At 50.3% G+C, this 23,702-nt stretch overlaps 1 protein-coding gene and 1 pseudogene across 1 annotated transcript; both read left to right on the top strand.

The window, feature by feature from the left end:
• The first annotated feature begins 604 nt into the window (after positions 1–604).
• On the top strand, positions 605–17,108 carry DAPK3 (death associated protein kinase 3). The gene is made up of 9 exons (XM_054578049.1): positions 605–680; positions 1,643–1,798; positions 7,704–8,064; positions 8,368–8,497; positions 8,857–8,905; positions 9,805–9,831; positions 13,764–13,916; positions 15,091–15,136; positions 15,837–17,108. The coding sequence occupies exons 2-9, from the start codon at positions 1,737–1,739 to the stop codon at positions 16,371–16,373; spliced, it is 1,365 nt and encodes a 454-aa protein (XP_054434024.1). The 5' UTR covers positions 605–680; positions 1,643–1,736; the 3' UTR covers positions 16,374–17,108.
• Positions 17,074–22,717, top strand: LOC129074289 (DET1 homolog; annotated as a pseudogene).
• The last annotated feature ends 985 nt before the right edge of the window (positions 22,718–23,702 follow it).

Consider the following 23,702-nt stretch of genomic DNA (forward strand, 5'->3'; position numbering starts at 1 on the left):
CTTAACCTCTCTGGGTCTCAGTTTCCCCATCTGTAGAACGGGGGCAATTTTAATGTATTTTACTTTTTCAAGTTGCCGATTGGTACTCAATAAAAGCTAGGTATTTTTATCATGTATCCTGAGACAAACAGGAGTCACAGAAGCATAAAAGAATAAAAGGCAACACTTGACTGACCTCATATACATTTTTACTTATGTATTTGGAACGTGGGTAACATTTTACTGACGTTTCGATACTAAACCAGCCCCGGGGTCCGGGTCTACCCCGATAGTTGCCATTGCGGGAGCTAGGGCCTTGAAGTCCCGTACCTTGCACCCGAGAAAGGCAGGAAGAAGGATGCGGGACTTCAGCATCCCGCCTCCCAGCTTCAGGATCACCGTCAGAGGAGAGCGTATGTTTGACCGGCGTTCATTGTAGTCAATCACCTATACGAGGGTGAGCCTTTACGCCAATGGCGAAGCGGCATCCGGATGCGGAAGTCCGAATGCCAGAGGGTCTAGGCTTGGAAGACAGCAGGGGGCGGGGCGTCATGAGCGGTGGGCGCGCTGGCCAATGGGCGGTAGACTCCTCCTTCCAGGGGTGGTTACTGTCGGACGCGGTGACGTCAGCGCAGGCCGGAGCGGCGGAGGGACAGTCGGAGAGCGGGGCTGTGGGTGGTGAGAAGCGGACTCTGTTTGAGGTCTGCGGGTGTGTGTGTGTCGTTGGGAGGGGGGAGGCAGTCTGGAAGAATCTTGGGGGAAGTTTGGGGACTCTTAGCATGACTGAGCAGGAAAAGGGTCTGGGCCTGGCCTGCGAGGGGCGTGGCGGCCTCCGGGACGCAAGAGAAGGGACGTTACGGATGGGACCCTTGGAGGGGTCTATAAAGGGGCCTGTCGGAGTCTGCCTTGGAGGTTGTGCGGAGGTTGGGGGCGAAAGACAATGGAGAAGACAGATTGGCCCTTTACGGAGACCGGTTTGGGGTGAGGGAGACCGGGGTGCAGGACCTTGAAGAGAGGGAAGAGGTTAGTCTTGCCAGGACGATGGAAGTCAGGGGTAGGCAAGAATGGGGTAGGGTAAGGGGCTTGCAAAAGCTTGGAGGCCATTGTCCAGTTCAAGATTGAAGGGAACACACCGCTGAGGAGGGTCTTAAGAGACTGGTTCAAGTCTGGGGGGAATGGGTAAAGGCGAAGAGGGGTTGAAGAAGGGTTGAGGTTGCCAATAGGCAGGGAGTTGGGAGTGTGTTGAGGCTAGAACTAGGAAGCTGGAGAGGGAATGAGGGAGTTTTGGAGTTTGGGGGAGTGAAGTATGTGGGGGGAACTTTCAGGAATTGGGAGGAGGAGTTCTAGGAGAAGCCTAGGAGGGAGAGGCAGAGAAAAGCTGCGGCACTGTGTGAGGTCTTAGAGGTATGGGGCTGGTGGGAGCTATGGGGACGAGGTGGCATAGTAGGGTTAACTGCGACATTTTGGGTTATTTGGTGTATAAATAAGATGAAACACGAAAGTGCCTGGACTGCCGAAGGCAAGTGCCCTTCCCAAGGACCGTGGAACTTCATCTTAGAGTGATGTTGATGTGAAACCTATTTTTGGTGAGCAAGTTGCTCTGTTTACTAGGAATAATTGCTGTTATCTCACTCTTTTTTCCTTATTACCCTGTCTCCTCTAGGGTCACTAGTAGGGGACTCCTGAGGTCCTGTCCCCAGGCTGCAGTGACTTGGGCTTTCACTGGAGCAGAACGTGCTGGAAGGCAGACGGCCACCATGTCCACATTCAGGCAGGAAGATGTAGAAGACCATTATGAGATGGGGGAGGAATTGGGCAGGTGAGTAAGACCCTATGAAAAGGATCCAGGGTGGGAGAAAGCCATTGTAAGGTTTTCTGGAATGGATCTCCCCTCCTATGCTTTCTCGTACTGTCCAAGAAGGAGTGAGTCAGGGTATGTGCTGGTGGAATGAGTTTGGGTTTTGGAATCAGATATCCCAGCTGAGAGTTCTTGCTCTGACATCCTTTGTCCATTTCCTTTGGGGAGAAACATAGTTGAGCACATATGGCCCCTGACGCAGTGCCTGGCATTTGTAGGTATTAGAAGGTTTTGTTGATAAAGGTCTGTCCTTGTCTTTTATACTCTCTTATGGGAGGCACATGAGTCTCCTGAGTCTTGACATTCCCAGGGAAGGCCTCCTGTCTGGGCCCACATTCTTGCCAATTGTGTAGCATTCTTATGGGAGAGAGCGGAGGTTTCCCTTGCCAGCCAGGCAGCTGATTTCCTGCCTGGCTGGGCCTTCGACCCTCCCCTGGGAGCTTGCTCTCCCACCCACCCAAGACCAGGCCAGACAGGCACAGCCTTTTTCTTTTTCTTTCTTTCTTTCTTTTTTTTTTTGTGGAGCCTGAAACCTTATTTGGTGAGTTTGCTGCTGGCTAGGCCCCATGATGTCACCAGAAGGGAATGTAAATAACTGAGCCCTGCATCAGACCTTTGCTGAGAGAGAGTTTCAGGCTCCTTTGGGATTCTGAAGTTGCTCCTTTAGGAATTTCCTGTTTAGAATGGTAGTGAATGCTGGCGCCCCCCTCCCCCGCCCCACGATCTCAAAATTTTTTGTTGAAAATGTATAAGAATCTCTTGCTGAGGATAGTTTGGCAAAAATCAGCAAGATGTCATATGTGTGTTACCTTTAAGTTACTGGTTCCACTGTTAGGAATTAATTAAATGGAAATCCATACATACATGGATCCAATGACCCAGGAGCAGAGATAGTTGCAATAAAGATTTTATAGGAGTGGTCCTGGCCGAGTAGCTCAGTTGGTTAGAGCTTCTTCCCAATAACACCAAGAGCTTCTTCCCACATGCCAAGCAAGGCTGCACATTCTGTCTCCGATCAGGGCATGTACAAGAAGCAGCCAATGATTGCATAAATAAGTGGAACAATGAATCGGTGTTTCTCTTTCTCTCTCTCTCAAAAAATCAATCAATTAAAAAAATAGTTAGCCCTGGCTGGTGTGGCTCAATGGATTGAGTGTCAGCCTACAAACCAAAAGGTTGCTGGTTTGATTCCCAGTCAGGGCACATGCCTGGGTTGCAGGCCAGGTCCCCAGTTGGGGGCGTGTGGGAAGCAACAGATCCATGATTCTCTCACATATAGATGTTTCTTTCCCTTTCTCCCTGCCCTTCTCTCTAAAACATAAATAAAATCTTTCAAAAAAGAAAAAGTCATGAGGAAAAAATAGTTAAAAAAATTTTATAAGAGCAAAAGATGGGATGCCTCTTAAGTGGTCATCACAGCATCCTGCATCCGTGGTGGAACATTATGCAGCCATTAAAAGAGCCAGGCAACTAGGTAACCTGCATAATGTGAGCCACATAGGAAATTTATTGAAATTTAATTGAAAATTTAAAAGCTGTGTCAGTTTTAATAATTTTAATGATATATTTTATTTAGCCTGGTAGATGAACTATTATTATTTTGTTTGTAATCACTATAAAATTATTAGTGAACTATTTTACCACTTTCTTTTATATGAAGTCTTCGAAATCTGGTGTGTGTTGTATGCTCACAGCACATCTCAGCTTGGATGTGCCTGACAGCTGTCATGTGTTCAGTGACTGCTACCTTGGACAGCACCGATCTATGTAATGGTCTGGAACATTCTCAGAGATACTTGAAGTGACGGATTAATGGCACAGAACACTGTTGCAGTTTGTATAAATTGTGGATGTCCTTTGGACATCTGCATTCTAGAGTGTCTTTATGTTACTTCCTTTCATCTACTAAAGGACCTACAAGTCAGGTGCCGTTATTATCCCCATTTTAGATAGAGACTGAGACTGAGAGAAGGGAAGCAGCTTGCCCAAGGACACACAGACTGTGTTTATTGATTTGGAGAGGGAAGAAGCGGGGGAAAGAGAGAATCATCGATTGGTTGCCTCTCACGCACCCTGACCAGGGGTCAGACCCCAGTCCTTCGGCGTGCAGGGCAGTGCCCCACCAGCCGAGCAACACGGGCCAGGGCTGCTACACAGACTGTAAATGGCCAAACAAGATTCGTATCTTGAGACCAAGCCTCGCTGGCTCCAGAGCCCAGGTCTGCTGGAACCAGAGGTGGGCATCTGGCTTCCTCCTGCCCAGCGGCCAGCTCTACCACATACCCTGGTAGTGGAACCCTTAGATGTCCAAATAAAGATGAGACCCTGTGTGTTGGGAAGTGAGTGTGTCCTTATACCCCACACACCACCCTCCTTCAGATGTTTACTTTCTGACTCTGACGCTGGTCACCACGAGAAGCTCTGTTTCAGAGGCAGGAATTGCATTGGAATTCAGTTTCAAGCAGATCTGTATTTTTCCTGAGTCTAGTTATTGACTGTCTTTGGGGAATTAGCTGCAGGAATCACTGCGGTGAGAGGGACTGTAAGTAAAGCAGGCCCATGTTTTTCTGTCCCAGGAATCTTGAGGTTTAAGGAACTAGGAGGGAGTTTCTAGTGTACGAGGGGGTTCTTTCTTCCTAATTCAAGTTCACATCAACCATCTCAGGTAATAAATTAATTTGTGTGTTCATGAGTGTGTAGCCTTCTACCCTGGCTTCCAGGTCATGGAGTGGTGTGTGCATCCATATTAGTTAGCTCACCCCTGAGCTCTGTCTTTGTTGTCTTTGTTGTTAGTTTGGCTTGGAATAAAGCTCAAGGAAAAAAATCCATGCATTTGAAAATCAGGCCACAGGTCCAATGCTTAGCCCAGTATTCCTGGTACGTGGTATACATTTGGCATTTGCTGTCATTGTCATCAGGGAATCATTGTGGGATGGAATGTGGGCCTGGAAGAATTAGCTTGGATGTTGGTAGAGGGGAGGGGCAAAGGCATTTCAGGTGGGAGGCAGGAGCATAGGTACCCAAGGGACTGTAGCGGTGGATTCAAGGGGAGCATAACCTAATGAGGGACACTTTACCTGTGTCCTCTGACCTGTGCCCTTGGCTTTTGGATTAGTATTTGAGTTTCCTGTTGCTGCTATAACAAATTACTACAGTTTAGTGGCTTAGACAGATACGTGTTAATTACCCTAAAGGTTCGGTAATTAGGAGTGGAAATGAATCTGCAGGGCTGCTGCTTCTGGAGGCTCCAGGGAGAATAATTTCCGGCCTTTTACAGCTTCCAGTGGCCCTGCATCCCCGGCTCGTGACCCTTTCCTCCTTCCTCGCAGCCAGCAGAGCAGCCTCTTCCATCCCTGACTCTGACCCACCTGCCTGCTTCTTGTGAGGACCCTGTGATGACCCTGGGCCCCTCTGGTAATCAGGATCATCCCCATTTCAGGGTCCTTAACTTAGGTCCACATGCAAAGTCCCTCTTGCTACATGAGGACACATTCACAGGTTCCATGGATTAGGATATGGACATTTGAAGGGGCTCCCATCTGCCCACCTTGAACCTCATTCATCTTCTGACCATCTGAATGTGTGCAGAGCATGTCTGTGATGGCCCACTGTGGGCACTTCCGTTCCTTGATGCTGGTGAGGGCCGTGGCTTAGGTGCTTGCCAGCTGCAAGTGGTCCCCCCACCATAGATAGGTCTGCCTACTCAGAACACCCAGTCAGTCCTGCCCTGGCACTGCCCTGGCTTTTCTGAAAGCCCCACTGGATTGGCAGAGATGCCCCTCACTCATGTGTTTGTCACTGTCCTGTCTTGTCCTTCCTTTGCCACCACCAACTTCAGAGATCCTTCCTGTCCCCAAGGCCCGTCTCCATCTGTGTGCCCTTCCTGTATTTCCCTGAGATGTCTGTCTTTCCTTGACTCCTGCTAGGGCCTTGTTCAAGTTTGCTGTCTGGAACTTGTGCTTTCTGTCTTCAGCTTGGTCTCTCCATTTAGTTGTACGTCCATGTAACCTGTTGAAGGAGGGCTCAGCAAACTACAGCCTGTGGGCCGCACCTATCACTAGCTCAGTGTAGTGTAGCCCGTCCATGAGCCTGGAATGCTTTTCTACTTTTTTAAAGAGTTGTAAGAACGCACAGGGATTGTGACAGAGACCACATGGCCTATATAGCTTAAAATATTTACTGCCTGGCCTTTATCAGTCAACTTCTGAGTTAAAGCAAGTTGATATAAGTAAGTTCCTAGATAACAAAAGAGTTTGGACATTGGATATCTCTCTGGAGTGCAGTACATAGAATTTCTCTCTTTTAAGTAACAGCTGTCTTTAAGTATAATTCACAGACATGACAGTTTACTCATTTAAAGTATACAGTTTCATGGTCTTCAGTATATTCACTGGGTTCTGCAACAATCACCACTGTTTTCAGAACATTTCGTCTCCCCAGAAGAAACACTGTCCCCAGTAGCAGTCCCCCCCAGCCCCCTCCCGCAGCCCCTGGCAATCACTGACCCCACTTCCTGTCTCTGTGGATGTGCCTGTTCTGGACATTTCACATATATGGGGTCACACACTGTGTGGCCTTTTGTGTCTGGCTTCTCTCACTGAACATCATGATTTCAAGGGTCATCCACATTTGTAACATGTGTCAGAGCTTCACTCCTTTTCATGATCACGTAATGTCCCCTTATATGGAGGGACCACATCCATTCATGTGTTGATGGACGGACATTTGGTTGTTTCCACCTTTTGGCTGTTGGGAATCATGCTCTGTTGAGCATTTGTGTGCAGGTTTCTGTGTGGACGCATGTTTTCATTTCTCTTAGATACATACCCAGGAGTGGCAGTGCTTCCGTCAGATGGTAATTCTGTGTTAACCATTTGAGGAACTACCAGACTTTTCCACAGTGGCTTTCCCATTTTGCATTCCCACCAGCCAGGTGTGAAGGTTCTAATTTTTTTACATCCTCACTCTTCTCTCTTGTTTTGAAAATGTGTGCATTTCTTTCACTCTGTCTATTGAATAAGAAGCTCTTTTTTTTTTTAAACCCTCACCTAAGGACATGCTTATTGATTTTAGAGAGAGAGACACATCAGTGTGAGAGAGAAACAGCGATTGGTTGCCTTTCATATGTGCCTTGACTAGGGATCGAACCCACAACCTAGATATGTACCCTGACTGGGAATTGAACCCACAACCTTTTGGTGTACGGTTTGATGTTCAACTAACTGAGCCACCTGTCCAGGGCAAGAAGCTCTTTTGAAGTCAGTGGCTTTCTTTCTTTTTTCTTAGATTTTTAAAAAAATGATGAAATACACTGTAAAAAGTTGAATCAGTATAGAATTGTATCAAATAATAAGAACCCCTCTTTGCTGCCCCTATTTCCTCAATTCCACTCCTCTAGATGGACATTGTTAACAGTTTGATGTATGTTCTTCAGATCTTTTTCCTACATATATGTATATAAGTGTATCTATATATGGATATAATAATCTTTTTTTAAACAAAAAGATATTCTCTATGTCATTCTGCAGCTTGCTTTTTTCACTGAGCTTAGAGTTGCCTTCATTTTTTTTTCACGATGGTGTAAAATTCTACTGGACTTATTTCCATGATGGATTCCAGTTCCCTCTTGGTAAACATTGAGCAGTTCTTATTTGTTTACTGTTGCAAAAATGCTGGGCAGCCATTATGTCAGCCCTGCTCTGCACTCGCATGGCAGCATTCCCACTGAGTACATCTCGGGTGCAGTGGGAGTGGTACCTCTGCATGGCACCAGGAGCTGGGGGAGTGACGGTGGCGGGCCTAGGTCCGTGTTGGTGCTCTGATCCCCTCCCCTCCCCTCCCCTCCACTTCCTCTCTGCCCCTGCAGTGGCCAGTTTGCGATTGTGCGGAAATGCCGGCAGAAGGGCACTGGGAAGGAATACGCTGCCAAGTTCATCAAGAAGCGCCGCCTGTCATCCAGCCGGCGGGGAGTCAGCCGGGAGGAGATCGAGCGGGAGGTGAACATCCTGCGGGAGATCAGGCACCCCAACATAATCACACTGCACGACATCTTTGAGAACAAGACTGATGTGGTGCTCATCCTGGAGCTCGTCTCAGGAGGGGAGCTCTTTGATTTCCTGGCTGAGAAGGAGTCACTGACAGAGGATGAGGCCACTCAGTTCCTTAAGCAGATCTTGGATGGAGTCCACTACCTGCACTCCAAGCGCATCGCCCACTTTGACCTCAAGGTGAGCCCCACTGGGAGCAGAGCTGGGGATCAGTCAGGGTAGCTGGCGCAGGTGAGGCTGGGGGCCCAAGAGAGGGTTCTGCTTTCATGGGCAAGGAATGCCCAGCCCCTGGACCCACTGATGCTCTGGGAGTTGAGGAACAGACTTGCTCAGGCCCGGATCCCCGAGGTGGCATCAGCCTGCCCACACTCCATGGGTTGGGAGTGGGGGTGTCTAGGGAAATTCCAGATGCTGTTCCTGGAGAGACCAGGCCAGTAGAAGCAGCAGATCCTCCTCCCACTGCCCCACTCTTCCCCGCCCCAGCCAGAAAACATCATGCTCCTGGACAAGAATGTGCCCAATCCGCGGATTAAGCTCATTGACTTTGGCATTGCTCATAAGATTGAAGCTGGGAACGAGTTCAAGAACATCTTTGGCACCCCAGAGTTTGTAGGTAAGGCCCTGTCTGGTGTGTCAGAGACTGGGGTTTGGGCCGGGGGCATTCGGGGGTTTTCAGCAGTGTGGGTGAGGCAGGCCCAGCCCTGCGCTGCCTGACTCACTGCCCTCAGCTGTGCTGGCACTGGGTAAGGGAAAGCGAAGACCTCGGGCCGGTGCTGTCACCATCCCAGCCTTCCTGCCCCAGAGCTGACCTTGCCTGTGTGTTTGTGCGTGTTCACCCCTGAGGAACCACAGTTACCTTCGGCGGGTGGAGGCGAGGCAGGAGCGGTGCTGCTGTTCTTGGCTAAGTCCCCAGTGTGGCCTTAGATGCAACCAGCTTCTGACTCTGCACCTTCTGTCTCCCTGTCTCTGTAGCTCCCGAGATTGTCAACTATGAACCCCTGGGACTGGAGGCGGACATGTGGTGAGTTGGGGGGTAGCCTTGGGGACCTAGGGCTGCCTAGTGCTGAGTCCAGCATTTGTACCTGCTTCTCAGGAAATCCTTCCCCCTGGGCATCCCCAGGAGTGGCAGGCTTGGGCATAGCCCATCCATGGTGCGTGTGCTGTGGGCCGTGGGTGGGACGGACCCGTGCCTTAGAGTAGGGGTCAGCGAATCGCAGTCCACTGGCCAGAGCAGGCCTAGGAGCTGGGAGGGGGCCTTGTTTTTTCAAAAGGGTATTCAAAACAAAACATGAAAATACACAACAAACCATTAGTGGCCCATAAAGCCTGAAATAAGTGCTGTTTGACCCTCTATAAAAAGAGCTTGCCAGCCCTGCAGGCCCTGTAGTGGATCTCCGATCTGCAGGGTCTGTGGGGCCATAGTGCTCTCTGCCCTGCTCCCACTCTGGCTCCTTTGAACCTTGACAGGAGGGTGTGGCCAGAGGTGGTAGGTTTTGTTTTTTTTTTTAAGATTTTATTTATTTTTTAGAGAGAAGGGGATCGGGGAGGAAGAGAGGGAGAGAAACATCAATGTGTGAGAGAAACATTGATTGGTTGCCTCTCACATGCCCCCTAAGCAACCGGGGGTCTGGCCTGCAAACAAGGCATGTGCCCTGACTGGGAATCGAACTAGCACTCTTTCAGTTTGTGAGATGACGCCCAACCCATTGAGCCACACCAGTCAGGGCAAGAGGTGTTTAAATACCCAGTTTTGAGTCCCCAGGGCAGAAGGGGAGCGGGGCTGACATAACCTGCTGCCCTTCTGGCCCGAGAGCCTTGGGTGTGTAGCTTTCCCCATGTGGGCTCTGGGCCCCTGCTTGTAGAGGAGTCTGGGTGCCGCACCCACTGCTGAGCTGATCTTCCTCTTATGTTCTCTCCCAGGAGCATTGGCGTCATCACCTACATCCTGTGAGTACCCAGGCAGTGCTTCCTGTCACCCGTCCCAGGGCCCTGCCTAGTCAGGAAGGGGGTCAGGGAGGCCTTCATGTGGGAACAGTGACCGAGAGTGTGGGACCCCAATCCTTCTGACCTATCAAGATGCTCAGGGAATTCTGGGTGGATGGATGAATGAATGAATGAGGGAATGAGTGAGTTTATATAGTAGAGAAGGTTTGGCTCCTATCTCGGGCTTCTGGATAGTTCGGAAGGCACAGCACCCTCCTAGAGGTCACATGGGACCCTGTGCCAGGACAGAATGTGTACCATCCCCACCCCAGCCCCTCCCTGCTTAGGCCGCGGGCCTGCAGCTGCACCCTCTGTGTGAAAAGAGGATTTGACCTTGAGGTCGTTTCCTCAGATGCCACGTTTGGACTCTTCCTGCATCAGATGTGCTCCCTTCTTTCTTCATTGCCTTGCTTATTGAATGAGTATAGTGATCAGAGACCTGAAGGTTTTGGGAAATTGGTCTTCAATAGTTGCAGCTTTTTTTTTACATTTTGAAGTAAGTTTAGACTTTCAGAAGAGTGGCACAAACAGCATAGAGCTTTGTGCCCCTGTGAACATGTTATACAAACAGCATTTGTCAACACCGAGAAATTAACTTACAACGTTAGCAACCAGAGCGAGTGCCCAAGTTGTGCAGACATCACCAATTTTTCCACCATGCCGTCTTTCTGTACCATGACCCCAGCCAGGTCACTCATTGCATTTAGTCTCCTCCTCTCTTTGTCTTTCCTTGTCTATCACAACCTGGATGCTTTTTTTAATTAAAATTTTTTTTAATTTTAAATTACAGTTGACATACAATGTTATATTAGTTTTATATATACAACCCTGTGATTAGACATTTCTATAACTTGCAAAGTGATCATCCCAATAAATCTAGCATGTATCTGACACCATACCTAGTTATTACAATATAATTGACTGTATTCCCTTTGCTGTACTTTACATCGCCATGACTGTTCTGTAACTGCCAATCTTCTTCTTAATCTCGTCACCTTTTTCACCCATCCTACCATCTGGAAACCGTCAAAATGTTCTCTGTATCTGTGCGTCCATTTCTGTTTTGCGTGTTTGTTTATTTTGTTTTTTAGATTCCACATATAAGTGATATCTTCTGGCATTTGTCCCTCTCTGTCTGGCTTACTTTACTCTGCACAATACTCTCTAGGTCTCTCCGTGTTGGCAGAGGCAAGATTTTATTCTTTTTTATAGCTGAATCCTATTCCATTGTATATATGTACCACTTCCTTATCCATTTATCTATTGATGGACACTTAGGTTGCTTTCATATCTTGGCTACTGTAAATAATGCTGCAATAAACATATGGATGTATATATCTTTTTCATTCATTGTTTTTGGTTTATTCAGAAAAAGACCCAGAAGTGGAATTGCTGGGTCCTTCTTTGTCTTTTGATGTAGCTTTAGTTTTAAAAGTCTGTTTTGTCTGGTGTGAGTATTGCTACCCAACTTTTTGTTTTCATTTTCATGAAATATCTTTTTCCATTCCTTTACTTTCAGTCTGTGTGTGTATTTCCATATGAAGTTAGTCTCTTGTAGACAGCATATGTAAGGGTCAGCCACCGTATGTCTTTTGATTGAAGCATCTAATCAATTTGCATTTAAAATAGTTGTTGATAGATATGTATTTATTACCATTTTATTATTCATTTTTTAAATTAAAACACTTTTTAAATATATTGATTTTAGGGAGAGGAAAAGAGAGAGAGAAACACTTATTTTTTGTTCCACTTATTTATACATTCATAGGTTATATCAGGTGGTTGATTCTTGTTTGTGCCCAGACTGGGGATTGAACCCACAACCTTGGCATATTAGGATGATACTCTAACCAACTGAGCTACCTGCCCAGGGCCAGATCATATTTTTGATCTTTTTTTCTTCTTCTTAAAGAAGACCCTTTAACATTTCCAGTAATATGGTTTGGTGGTGATGAACTCCCTTAGCTTTTTCTTGTCTGGGAAACTTTGATTCTAAGCAATAGTTTTGCTGGGTAGAGTAATCTTGGTTGTAGTTTCTTGCTTTTCATCACTTTGAATATTTCATGCCCATCTTTTCCGGCCTGCAAAGTTTCCGTTGAGAAATCAGCCAACAATCTTATGGGAGCTCCCATGCAGGTAACTAACTGCTTTTCTCTTGCTGCTTTTAATATTTTCTTTTTGTCTTTAACCTTCGACACTTTAATTAGTATGTGTCTTGGTGTGGGCCTCTTTGGGCTCATCTTGTTTAAGATTCTCAGCTCTTCCTGGATTTGTATGTCTATTTCCTTCACCACGCTAGGGAGGTTTTCTGTCATTATTTTTCCAAATAGGTTTTCAGTTTCTTGCTCTCTCTCTTTTCTCCTGTGGCACCCTCATGATGTGAATGTTGGTACACTTGAAGTTAAATGTAGATGTTCTTAAAGAGTGTTGGTCAGGGGTGTTTTAGAACATCCCTCATTATAGGTCTGAGGTTTGCTCATGGTTGGGTGGGCTGTGCCTCTCTGCCCTGGGAAAGAGAAACACCGTTCTTTTTCTATGTTACTCTCCTCTGAATGCTTCTGACATTGCTGGCCACCAGTGTGTGCAGGTTTCTCCCCACACCAAGCAACTGTCTGTGACACCAGCTGAGTGTCCTACCATGAAGATAATGTCAGGTCGCACAGGTTAAGTGCTCAGACTCATGAGACCATCCTGTGTTCAGATGCCAGTTGTGAGTCCAGCTTGTTATCTATACTTCTGATCCACTGATGATAGATTGGAGGTTTCCCACAACCCCCGCCTCAGGTTTGATAATTTGCTAGAACTCAGGGAAACACTGATTTAGGTTCACCAGCTTATCACAAAGGAGAAGATAAAAGGTACGGATGAACAGCAGATGAAGGGTCTGTGGGGCAAGGGCTGGGAAGGAGCTGAGGGCAGGAGGTGTTTTCCTTGTGGGGTTTGGAATGCACGCTCCTCCTCACACGTGGATGTGTTCACCCATCTGGAAGCTCTCCATACTCCTACTTTAGGGATTTTATGGAGGTTCCATCATGTAGGCGTAATTGATTAAATCTTTGGTCATCGGTAATTAACTCAACTCTGGTCCCTCTTCCCTCTCTGGAGATCAGGGGTGAGCGTGACGGTTCCAACCCTCCAGTTCTACTGCTGGTTCCCTGTGCCACCAGCCTCCTATCTTTAGGTGCTTTCCAAAAGCCATCTCATTAGCATAAACTGATGTTGGAAGGTGCTTGTTATGAATTACGAAGGATACTTCTTTTATCTTTATTCTTTGGAGCCATTTCAAGAACTGAGGACAAGAATATTACAACAAAAGATGCTCCCACCTTTTTAGCTCTTTTGTTTTAGGAAATTCCAAAGGTTTTGGGAACCGTGTGCCCAAGGACCAGGTTGAAGACCAAATAAATATTTTCTGCCATAAGTCACAGTATCAAGTGCTCAGAGCCCCACAGGGGTGGTGGGGTGACCCACTCAGTGCAGACTTATCAGAAAGGCATGGGACACGAGTGTCATCGCCAGTGATGCGCACCTTGACTGTGTTCAGTGGCATCAGCCAGGATTCCCCTGGAAAGTGATGGGTTTTTCCTCTGGAATCACTGAATGTTCTGGGGGGGTGGGGAGGTGCTTTGAGATGGTGCATCTACATAGATACTTGGAGCTTTCATGAGGATTTTTGCCCACTGGTTTTAGCTGAGCAGTGACTTCCTATGGCCTTCTCATTGGTAGCCAGTGGGTGGCTGGTCGGGGAATCCCTGCATCAGGTGGTTGGGGCCCAGAGTCCACTTTCCTCAGCATGTGGCCCCTTTGTGTGCACTGCAGAGTTTGATGGTAGTCCAGGCGGCAGCCTGGTGATGGAGCGATTGAAAGGGACACTGAGCCCCATGTTTGTCTTCCAGTTTGAGTGGCGCATCCCCATTCCTGGGTGAGACCAAGCAAGAGACCCTGACCAACATCTCTGCTGTGAACTATGACTTCGACGAGGAGTACTTTAGTAACACCAGCGAGCTAGCCAAGGACTTTATCCGCCGGCTGCTTGTCAAGGACCCCAAGTAAGCACAGCCGGGGCAGCGGGGTCAGGGGGAAGCCCCTCAGGGAAGGCTGAACTAGCCTCCCTAGGATGGGTGGTGTGGCTGAGAAGACATCCCTCCAAGCCACCACCTTCCCATAACTGGCTTCCGCTTTGGGCCAGAGATAGTAATGAATGGCTTAAGCTGTCTCACGCCATATCTCAAACTTTTAATTTGTTGCCAACATTTTTTTAACTAATTTTAGAGAGAGAGAGGAAAGAGGAGAGAGAGTGAGAAAACACTGACTTAACTGCTCCACTCATTTATGCATTCATTGGTTGATTCTCGTATGTTCCCTGACTGAGGATCAAACCTGCAGCCTTGGTGGTTTGAGCAACATTGATGACGCTCTGACCAACTAAGTTACCTGGCTAGGGCCGTTGCCAACTTTAAAAATTGGGATTTTTACATAAAATTCCAGATTGCTACTTTTTTTTTTTTTGAAAAAAATTCTCAGAAGCCCTAGCATCACAGAGCCTCTGTTCACGGGGAGGTGCTCTCTGTGGCCACAGTCCTCCCCTAATCTGTGCTGCCCATTGTTTTTTAAAAAACAATTTTATTTATTTATTTTTAGAGAGAGGGGAAGGGATAGAGGGAAACATCGATGTAAGAGAGAAACATTGATCTGTTGTCTCTTGTAAGCGCCCCGACTGGGGACCAAACCTGCAACACAGGCATGTGCCCTGACTGAGAATGGAACCAGTGCCTTTCTTTCTCTGAGATAACTCTCTAACCAACTGAGCCACACTGGTGTTGCCCGCCTGGCCCCTCCTGTGGGTACCTGAGTTGTTTGACTCCCAGCATTAGGTCTTGACCCTGTTAAAACCTCTCAGGGAACACAGAAACCCCAGAGCCTGTGCCCCCAAAGGTGCCTCGATGGGCTCCTTATTGTTGGCTTAGCAGAGTGGATGCTCTGGAATGTGTGTGTAATTTCAGGGTCATTTCAGGTCTTGCTTCCAGGCTGGAAGGTGACTTTAGAGCCTGGGGTCCCTCAGGGGCGGGTATCGGAGTCCGCCCTTGGCGGGGTGCTGAGAGGAACTGCAGCAGGGAGAGCCTGGAGAGCCCTTTCCCTGCTCTCTGCTCCGTTTTGGGGAGGATGGTGTAGATGGCACACGTGTGACTAACCAGGGCTTGGTCGGGGCGGGGGCTCTTCCAGGAGGAGAATGACCATCTCCCAGAGCCTGGAGCATTCCTGGATCAAGGTGAGGTGGGGTGCTGCTCCCACTGAGGGATGGTAGGTGTGGACAAGCCCCCAGCATCCAGGGAGGGTCCCAGAGCTGTGGGTCTGGGCATGCGGGTGTGGTGCTCCGTGAGATGGTGCTAGAGCCATCTGACTGGGGCACCCGTTGGAGTCCTGGGTCCCTGTGTGCATGCAGCAGGGCTCCCTCCCGCAGAAACTTTTCAGGAGGGGCTGCCTCTAGACCAGAGTTGGCAGCCTTCTTTACCTATTTATTTTTATTTTTTAAAGAGTTTATTTACTTTTAGATAGAGGGGAAAGAAGGGAGAAAGAGAGGGAGAGAAGCATTGGTATGAGAGAGAAATACTGATTGGTTGCCTCTTGTATGCGCCCCAACTGGGCACCAAACCCGCAACCCAGGCATGTGTCCTGACTGGGAATCAAACCAGCGACATTTTGTTCACGGAACATTGCCCAACCCACAGAGCCATACGGGTCAGGGCGGCAGCCTTCTTTAAAGGGCCAGTCAATATTCTTGACTCTGTGGTGCCTGGCGTCAATACTCGGCTCTGCCTTCAAAGCAGCAAAACACCAGGACCATTGTATGCAGATGGGCACATCTGTGCCAATAAAACTTTATTTACAAAAGCAAATGGAGGGCTGGATATGGCCCTCAGTGGTCCACCACCTGCCCGCTGTTCCAGGCTGTGTCCTCTCTCCTGTAGGCGATCCGGCGGCGGAATGTGCGGCGAGAAGATAGCGGCCGGAAGCCGGAGCGGCGGCGCCTGAAGACGGCCCGTCTCAAGGAGTACACCATCAAGTCACACTCAAGCATGCCCCCCAACAATACCTACATCAACTTCGAGCGTTTCTCCAAGGTGCTGGAGGAGGTGGCAGCGGCTGAGGAGGGCCTGCGCGGGCTGGAGCACAGCCGGCGGCAATTCCACGAGGACATTGAGGCGCTGACAGCCATCTATGAGGAGAAGGAGGCCTGGTACAGGGAAGAGAATGAAAGCATTGGCCAGGACCTCCGACGGCTGCGGCAGGAGCTGCACAAGACCGAGGCGCTCCAACGGCAGGCCCAGGAGGAGGCCAAGGGCGCCCTGCTGGGGGCCAGCGGGCTCAAGCGCCGCTTTAGCCGCCTTGAGAATCGCTATGAGGCCCTGGCTAAACAGGTGGCTTCTGAGATGCGCTTTGTGCAGGATCTAGTGCGTGCCCTGGAGCAGGAGAAGCTACAGGGGATGGAATGCGGCCTCCGCTAGGGCCGCGCAGGGTGGGTTGGCCCAGAGGGTTCTGGTGGGAGTGTCCCCTTGACAACCCTGGGGCCAGGCCCCTCTGTCACCCTTACCTGGTCCTAGAGAGTCCGGACCGGGGCTGAGGTGGGAAGAGGCTGGGCTGGGATATGTTTCATGGAACCCAGGGATTCATTGCCGAGGGGAGGGGCTTGGTGGGACCTGGGCCTCCTGTACACAGCCTGTCTTCCCTCTGGCTTAGCCTCCCTGGCTCTCTCATTCTCAAAACAATGGTGACTGGTGGTGGGGGAGGGGGGTGTGCTTCTGGGGTCGTGTTACCTCCGGAACTCTGTGAACTCTGCAAGGGGTTGGTACCTCCAAGATGGAACTGGTCACGCTGGACACAGATTCTTCATGCCTGGCCCTGTGGCACGGTGGCAGCCTTCATGTCCTGGGTCGGGGGCTGAAAGGCAGTCAGAGAACTTGGAGCAGGGCCTGGGCAGCACTTTCAGGCCCTCCCTGCCCATCCAAGCACACACAGCCTCAATGAGGGTTTTTAAGGCCCCTGCATGCCCCAGGGCTTGGAATTGGAGGGGCCTCTGCTGGACACACTGGCCCGCCCTCTTCCAGAGATAGGAGGTAACTCCTCCAGGTCAGTGGTGGAAAGGGCTTCTGAACCCTGCTCTCCCCAGTTCTTTGCTAGGGCACCCCAGGCCCTGACCTGGGCACCATGACCAGAGGCATGGAGGTGACCCAGTCCTCAAGGAGGTGTTCTGGAGGTAGCCGGGGCGGGGGGGGCGGGGGGCGGGTATGGTGGGAGGACCTGTGGCCAAGCATGTCACCAGGACACAGTAAAGGATACATCTGCAAAAGCTGAGTCTCTGTGTCTTCTCTGAGGTCCAGGGAGTCCCTGGGCACTGAATGAAACAGGTCTGCAGGGGGCTGGAGACGGGAGTCAAGAGCTGTCATCTACGTTGCAGCCCTCCCCAGTGGGGCAGGCTGTGGAGCCATCTCCTCTCCCTGCTCCCTCATAATGCCAGGTGCAGGCATCTTATGGCACCTGGTGCCTGAAGTGCGGAGGCCACCAGTAGGGTCCCTTCGCTGCCTTGGTCCCTGGCCCTGCCCCACCAGCCCCTGCCTTGCTTCGTTCTCCAGCGCTGCCTTTTGAATTGTTAGGGCTCCAGGCCAGTGTCCCTTGGTGGGGACCACATGGAGTAGTCACAAAAGGCTCATGGGCCCAGCAGCCTCCCGAGAGAACCCCAAGACTGCACTGCCCTGTGCAGGGAGAAGTCCATTTGACTGACTCTGGGTCTGCTGGTTCCAAGCACATGTAGCTAAAAACCGTGGACCAGTGGGGGTTGAGAAGCGGGTTGCAATGGGCAGTGCTGCTCTATGCCACTAGGTGCTGCCCTTGAGCAAGATCTTGTACCTCCTGAGGGAAGGGCTGTAGGTTGAGGCTTCCACAAAATGTGGGTCCCTATCAGGTGGCCACAGGGAGCCGGAAATTCTCTGCTGCAGGTTGGGTTAAGTGAGTGGCACCTGTGTAGATCCTTCACCCCCGGCGTGGCCAGCTGAATGCAGGAAGGAACCAGGCAGATGGGACTTGTATCCCTGCTGAGGCTGCCGGCCAGGGCTCCCCCTACCACGGCACTGCCAGGGCTGAGGCATGGCCTTTGGCCCTGGCTGTGGGGTCTGGTGAGGGGTCTTAATGCTCTTTGTAGGTGCATCTCTGGGGGGCTGGGGTGGGACCCCCTGCACCTCCTCCTCGAGCTCTGTTGCATTGTGTATGCCGTCTCTGTATGTGCCTGCCGCGAGTGGAAGAAATAAAGCCCCAATTCTGACATCCAGCCGTTGTCTGCCTGGGCCAGGTGGGGCAGCCAGCCTTGGGTCACCTGGTGCCCTGGCCTGTCCAGGCTCTGTGTCTGTCCCTCCATCTGCTGCCTACCCCTGTGCTCCTTGGGAAGATGAGGGCAAATCTGGGGTGTGACATCAGGGGCTGTGCTGATCTTGGGGCTCAGCTGGATGCTGTTCTTTCTGTTACAATGAGAAGGAGGTACCTGTAGTGGACTCAGAGTGGTTTCTGTCCCTTAACACCCCCCTGAGATGCTGCACTGTGAGGTCACATGTGGGCTCCCCTGTTGTGCCCTGGGCCCCAGCACAGAGGCCCCCTAGCTCCGAGGGCACACCGGTGGTGTCCTTGCTGTTCCTGCTGCTGCTCTGCACAGCCGCTGGGTCCGAAATGTGGCACAAAGGAGGGATTTTCTGACCCTTCAATTCTTCCCAGGAGCCGAAGTTTGGAGCCTTTGGCAGCCTTCAGTCAGCCTTCTGTTGACTCATTCATCACACCAAGGGCCACATTTCTCCTTGGTTTTGCTTTTATACTTTATTTTTAAAAAAATCAAAGTAACTCTCACTACAAAATTCATCCTTTTTTATCTCTTGGTCAACAACTTCCACTTTTCTAAAAAAAAGATTTAATTTAGTTATTAGAGGGGAGGGGAGGGAGAGAAGCCCCAATGTGAGAGCAGTTGCCTCTTGTACATACCCTGACTTGGGGGCCTGGCCTACAAGCCAGGCGTGTGTCCTAACTGGGAACCAAACCAATGACCTTTCGGTTCACAGTCTGATGCTCAGTGTGCTGAGCCAACCAGCCAGGGCAATGTCCACTTTTGAAATTCCACCAAGTTTCAGCTCATTGAATTCTCAGACATACTCAGGTTTCTCCAGTCAGTCCATGCCTGTCTTTTGACAGCTGGTTTGTCCAGCCCAGGACCCAACCTGGCCTGCACGCGGTGCCTGGCTGTTAGGTCCCTTAGGGCTTCAAGACTGGGCTCTGAGCAGCAAATCCCCAGACTTCACCAGTCAGCTCATGGTGGGAAAGGAGCACCCAGGTGTGTGCAACTTGTGTAAGATCAATAATAGGCCATAGTCCACTGGTGTCACCTGCCTCCGTGGAAAAGGAGGAACTTCTGTGTTAGGGCCAGAGGGTCTCCAGGCCCCATGGTGGGTAATTACCCGGAGACTGGAGTTCCTTGGGGGACTGGTAGGCAGCGTTTATCCAGCCACAAAAACACTAAGTCCCACTGCATTCTGGGCAGTATGTCAGGCGCCAGGAGACCATGCCTGTCTGGAGGGTGGAGGAGGGGTATTCACCCACCCAGCCTTTCTGATAAAGACCGGGTAGAAACCAAAATTCACTTGCAGCCAGACCTGCTCTTTCAATATGCAGGATCCGCCATGCTGCAGCCCTAAGTCTCAGCGTCTTTCAGGGGGTGACGGGCAGGTGCCTTGCTCTGGAGACGATTGCATCGCTCTTGACCTGGGTTATCTTCAGTGGCTCAGCCCAGTGCAGCCTCAGTTTACTCAATCTGTCAGTTGAGGAGGGCATGGGGAACCACGTTGGGGTCATAAAGCACCTCATCAGAGTGGCCCATACCAAGCACTTAGCAAATGGCACTGCCCATTGCAAAGCCTGCTGGGCGAGTACGCTGTTGTTCATCACGACTGCAGCAGGCAGGCTCTGAGACACCCTCCAAGGATCCCTGCCTCCTGTTGTTCACTCCTTTGAGAGTGGGCTGGCCTAGTGGCAGGTTCTAACTAACAGGATTCAGCAGAGGTGACCGAAGTCCCTTCTGTGGTTAGGCTAACATCAATGGTGGCTTCTGTTTTGCTGGCACACACTTTCCTTTGCCTGACTTAGATGAAACCGGCTGCTATGTTGGAGAGGCCCACATAGCAAGGACCAGCCAGCAAGGAATGGAGCTCACCAACTGCATGAGTGGTCTTAGAAGTGGATGTGTCCCTGGAGGGTGGGGGGAGGCTGTGGTTGCAGGCACCAGGTCCCAAGGCGTGGCAGGGGCAGGGAGGTGCAAGCCAGAGCAGCCTGGGGAGTCCCTAGTCCCAGCCCCCTGAGCGGGGGCTGACAGAGATGTGATAATGGATCATGATGTTACCACCACCAAACCTTGAAGAATCCAGAACCAAAATGTAATTCAGTGCTCGGAACACCAGTGTATCAGTTTAGCTGAGGCAGACACCCACTGGCACCAGGTCCAAGTGTTCCACTAGGAGGTCTTCCCCAGCTACACAGTCGTCAATGTTAAAAAGCCTCCTTGATTCTTGTGTAAATTCTCACCTGATGGACGCTACTTGATCGCTTTCTCTTCAGACCAGCCATCTCAAAATCTATGAGCTCCGGGGCTGTCGAGCAGCGGAGGACCTCCTGAGGGGCCGTGAGGGGAGGACCCTGAGCAACGGCAATGACTAGTGCTCAGTCCGCATGGGCAGCCAGCTCTTTGAACAGTTGTTTTCCTGCTGGCCGTTGCCGACAGAGCGGCCGACGGTGAGCACCTGAAGTGGGAGCGCAGCCTTTTCACTGATGACTGCCAGCGTGTCATGGTGGACTCCCTGCCTACGTCCCAGACGAGCCTCCCCCTCCTGTGATGAGGTGTATTGGAGCAGTGAATCTGTGACAGCCCCCGCTCCCAAGGCCCCTCTCAGGGCTATTTCCTCCACATCGTTGACCTTCACACTGGCTGCTCGTGTGATGCACACACCTTCGAGTGTGATAAAGCCGTCCTGTCACACAACCAAGGGCTGTACTTGTGCAGAAGCCTCCCAGCCACCATGTCAGTGCAGCAGCGGACCGTCCATGCCTTCCAGGTGAAGGCACTTCTGCTGATGCGAGAACCATTGGCTGCTTCTGCTGTGAGGATGGCCTACTCATTGCGTCAGCTGTTTTCTCTGACATACAGCGGGACGGGACAGTCAGACAGGCATGATAAAGGGTCCCTTTATCAACTCCCTGCAACACCGTCTGTTCATGTACTTGTGGTGCCACGCAGAGCAGGGTGGGAGTGCAATGGCTGAGAGGAGCTTCTTCCCATATTCCGACCGGGTGTCACAGCTGTGCATGCGGAAAATGCAGCTTCCGGACGAACACCGTCTGTTTATCAAGCACACTAGCAGGATGTAGCAACCCTGAGGGTCACAGATCCGTCACAGGCACCTTTCTTTTTTTTTCTATTTACTTTTTAAAAAAGATTTTATTTACTTATTGTAGAGAGAGGGAAGGGAATGAGAAAGAGAGGAAGAGAAACATTGACATGAGAGAGAAATATTCGTCAGTTGTCTTTCTTTTACACCCTGACCAGGGACTGGACCTGAAACCCAGGCATGCACCGCAACTGGGAATCCTTTGCTTCGCCAGAGGACCTTTAACCCACTGAACCACACTGGTCAGGGCTGTTTATTTACTTTTCAGTAAGTTTAAATCCTTGAGGGGTGCAACATCACATGGATTCTGTGTCCACTGGCCTTGGCAGGAAGGTTGCTTCGGTTTAGCATGAACCAGCCACTGTTTCCATGAACACGAGCTCCCTTCCCCCAGGTGACTTTGGCTTTGTTGGGTTCACCACCAGGAGCCATTGTGTTCTGTGCTTTGGACACAGAGACACATCTCTTGCCTGGATGGAATTCAGTTCCATCTTGAGTGTAAACACCTTCAATTTTAAGAAGAGCTGTGTGCTCCCTCTGGCTCTGGAGACCCCGTTTACAGCCAGCAAAAGCGCCCTTGGACCACAGCCTTCCAGACATATTTGTCCTCATAGAGGGCCTGTTCCCGGAAGGCCTCAAAGTTCAGCAGCAGCAATTCCACTCACCTCCATCACAGGCACCTTTCTTGGTGGTGTACGGTGTGGTGACAACAGAGGTGATCGCTGTGTTTGAGAAGAGCTTTTGGGGCTCTTCGAGAACTCCTGAGATCCCTTCCGTAATGCTACCTCACATGGTGACGTCCAGTTTCCCTGCACGGCCTCCAGGAACGTGTTTGCAAGGCAGACCCAGCGCTGGTTTAAAGACACCATGGTAAATGCCAAGTGTGGAGGGCACGCCGAGGCAGCGCGCGGACTGCCGGGTCAGGGCCCCCTCAGTGCCCGCTCTTACAGGAGCAGCCCCTACCTTAGCGTGTCTCTCTGCCGTTAACGATGGCAAGTGGGTGTCAGTCGTGGAGCAGCCCAAGGCTTGTGGAGATCACTGTTTCAGATTTTATGGCCAGGACCCTGGTTTGCTCAAGTCTCAGGTCCACGCGGGCTCACGGGGCCGCCCCACCATCTGCATGGTTCGACGCCTTGTTGCTGCTACCTTTCACCCTTAGGGGCCCTTTGCTGTTTCTGTGCAGAGGGCTGACGCTGAGTATGTTGTCAGCTTCTAGATGCGGCACTGCTGCACGGAGGTGCCTCACCCAAGCCAGGTTTTCTGGTCCTCTAAGGCTTTTCTTATCTCTAAAGGAAAAGGAAAAGCAAAAGCTTCTGGCCACCAGCTTTGTGGGGTCCAAACTGGGCCACTTCAGCTGGGGAGAGTCGGGGGAGGAGTGAGGGTCGCTCAGGCTAATGGACTTTTAAAATCTTCTACAAAAACCTACCGATTGATTTGAGTCCTCTTGATTTTGCCCTGTGGGAATGTCCAGCACTAATTAAGTTCATTTACTTTTTGTTCCATTTTGCATTTTATCGCTAAGAAGATGACAACATTACACCTTTACCCTCTTTACAGCACTTCTTTGGCATTGCGGTCTGTTCCAGAAGGAGGTAAATCTTGTTTATTTACGAGAACTGCATACATTTTTTCTACTTAGCCAACAAGCAGGCCTATCTTTATAAGAAAACAGAATAAAGCCATGGTATTTTCTTACTTAATTAAAAAAAAAAGAAGAAGAAGAAGGAAACATTCTTCCACATCTGAGCCTTTGATGAAACCCAGCCCTGGCTGACACCTGAATGGCAACCTCTGGAGATACCTTGCAGAAGACCCAGGTAAGACACGCCCGTATTCCTGGTCTATGGAAACTGTGAGATACGCATGTTGTTTTAAGCCACTGAGTGAGTGGTGATTTGTTCCGCAGCAGTAGCTGACTAACACACTGATAAAGGTGCCCCACAACCACGTGCCAGTTTACTGAGCTGTTCGACTTCTGCTTGTTTCCCCTCTTGTAGCCCCTTGTCTGTTTGCTGCGCCTTCATTCCCTTTTCTTTCTCGCATTGGGATTGGAAGCATACGTTAGTGCTGGACCGTCATCTTGCTTCTGCTCTGGGAAGAGTGGACCGCTCAGAAAATCTACAGAGTGAGGGCTCCCTGCCTTATGCAAAATGGGCATGTCTACCGGCTTCTTAAGATGGTTTCGAGGCAGGAACTGTGGGATCCATGACTTATCCCTCCAGCTGGCAGGAGTCAGGTCAGACCTGCCTGTGGGTTGGCTCAGGGTTTGGCTGTGTGTGAAGCTCTTTGGAAGGTGTTCATCTCAAAGCAAAGCTCATGCCCAGCAGGGTGAGTGAGGAAGGCCCAGCTCCTGCTGCTGGCCCT

This window comes from Pteronotus mesoamericanus, unplaced genomic scaffold (assembly GCF_021234165.1).
Source record: "Pteronotus mesoamericanus isolate MK-2021 breed Mesoamerican mustached bat unplaced genomic scaffold, CSHL_Meso_final contig_482, whole genome shotgun sequence".
Classification (NCBI taxonomy): Eukaryota; Metazoa; Chordata; class Mammalia; order Chiroptera; family Mormoopidae; genus Pteronotus; species Pteronotus mesoamericanus.

Coding starts and splice junctions, on each gene's coding strand:
- DAPK3 (XM_054578049.1), top strand. CDS start 1,737: ATGTCCACATTCAGGCAGGAAGATGTAGAAGACCATTATGAGATGGGG. Junction 8,906..9,804: donor GGACTGGAGGCGGACATGTG/GTGAGTTGGGGG, acceptor GTTCTCTCCCAG/GAGCATTGGCGTCATCACCT. Junction 9,832..13,763: donor GGCGTCATCACCTACATCCT/GTGAGTACCCAG, acceptor TTTGTCTTCCAG/TTTGAGTGGCGCATCCCCAT.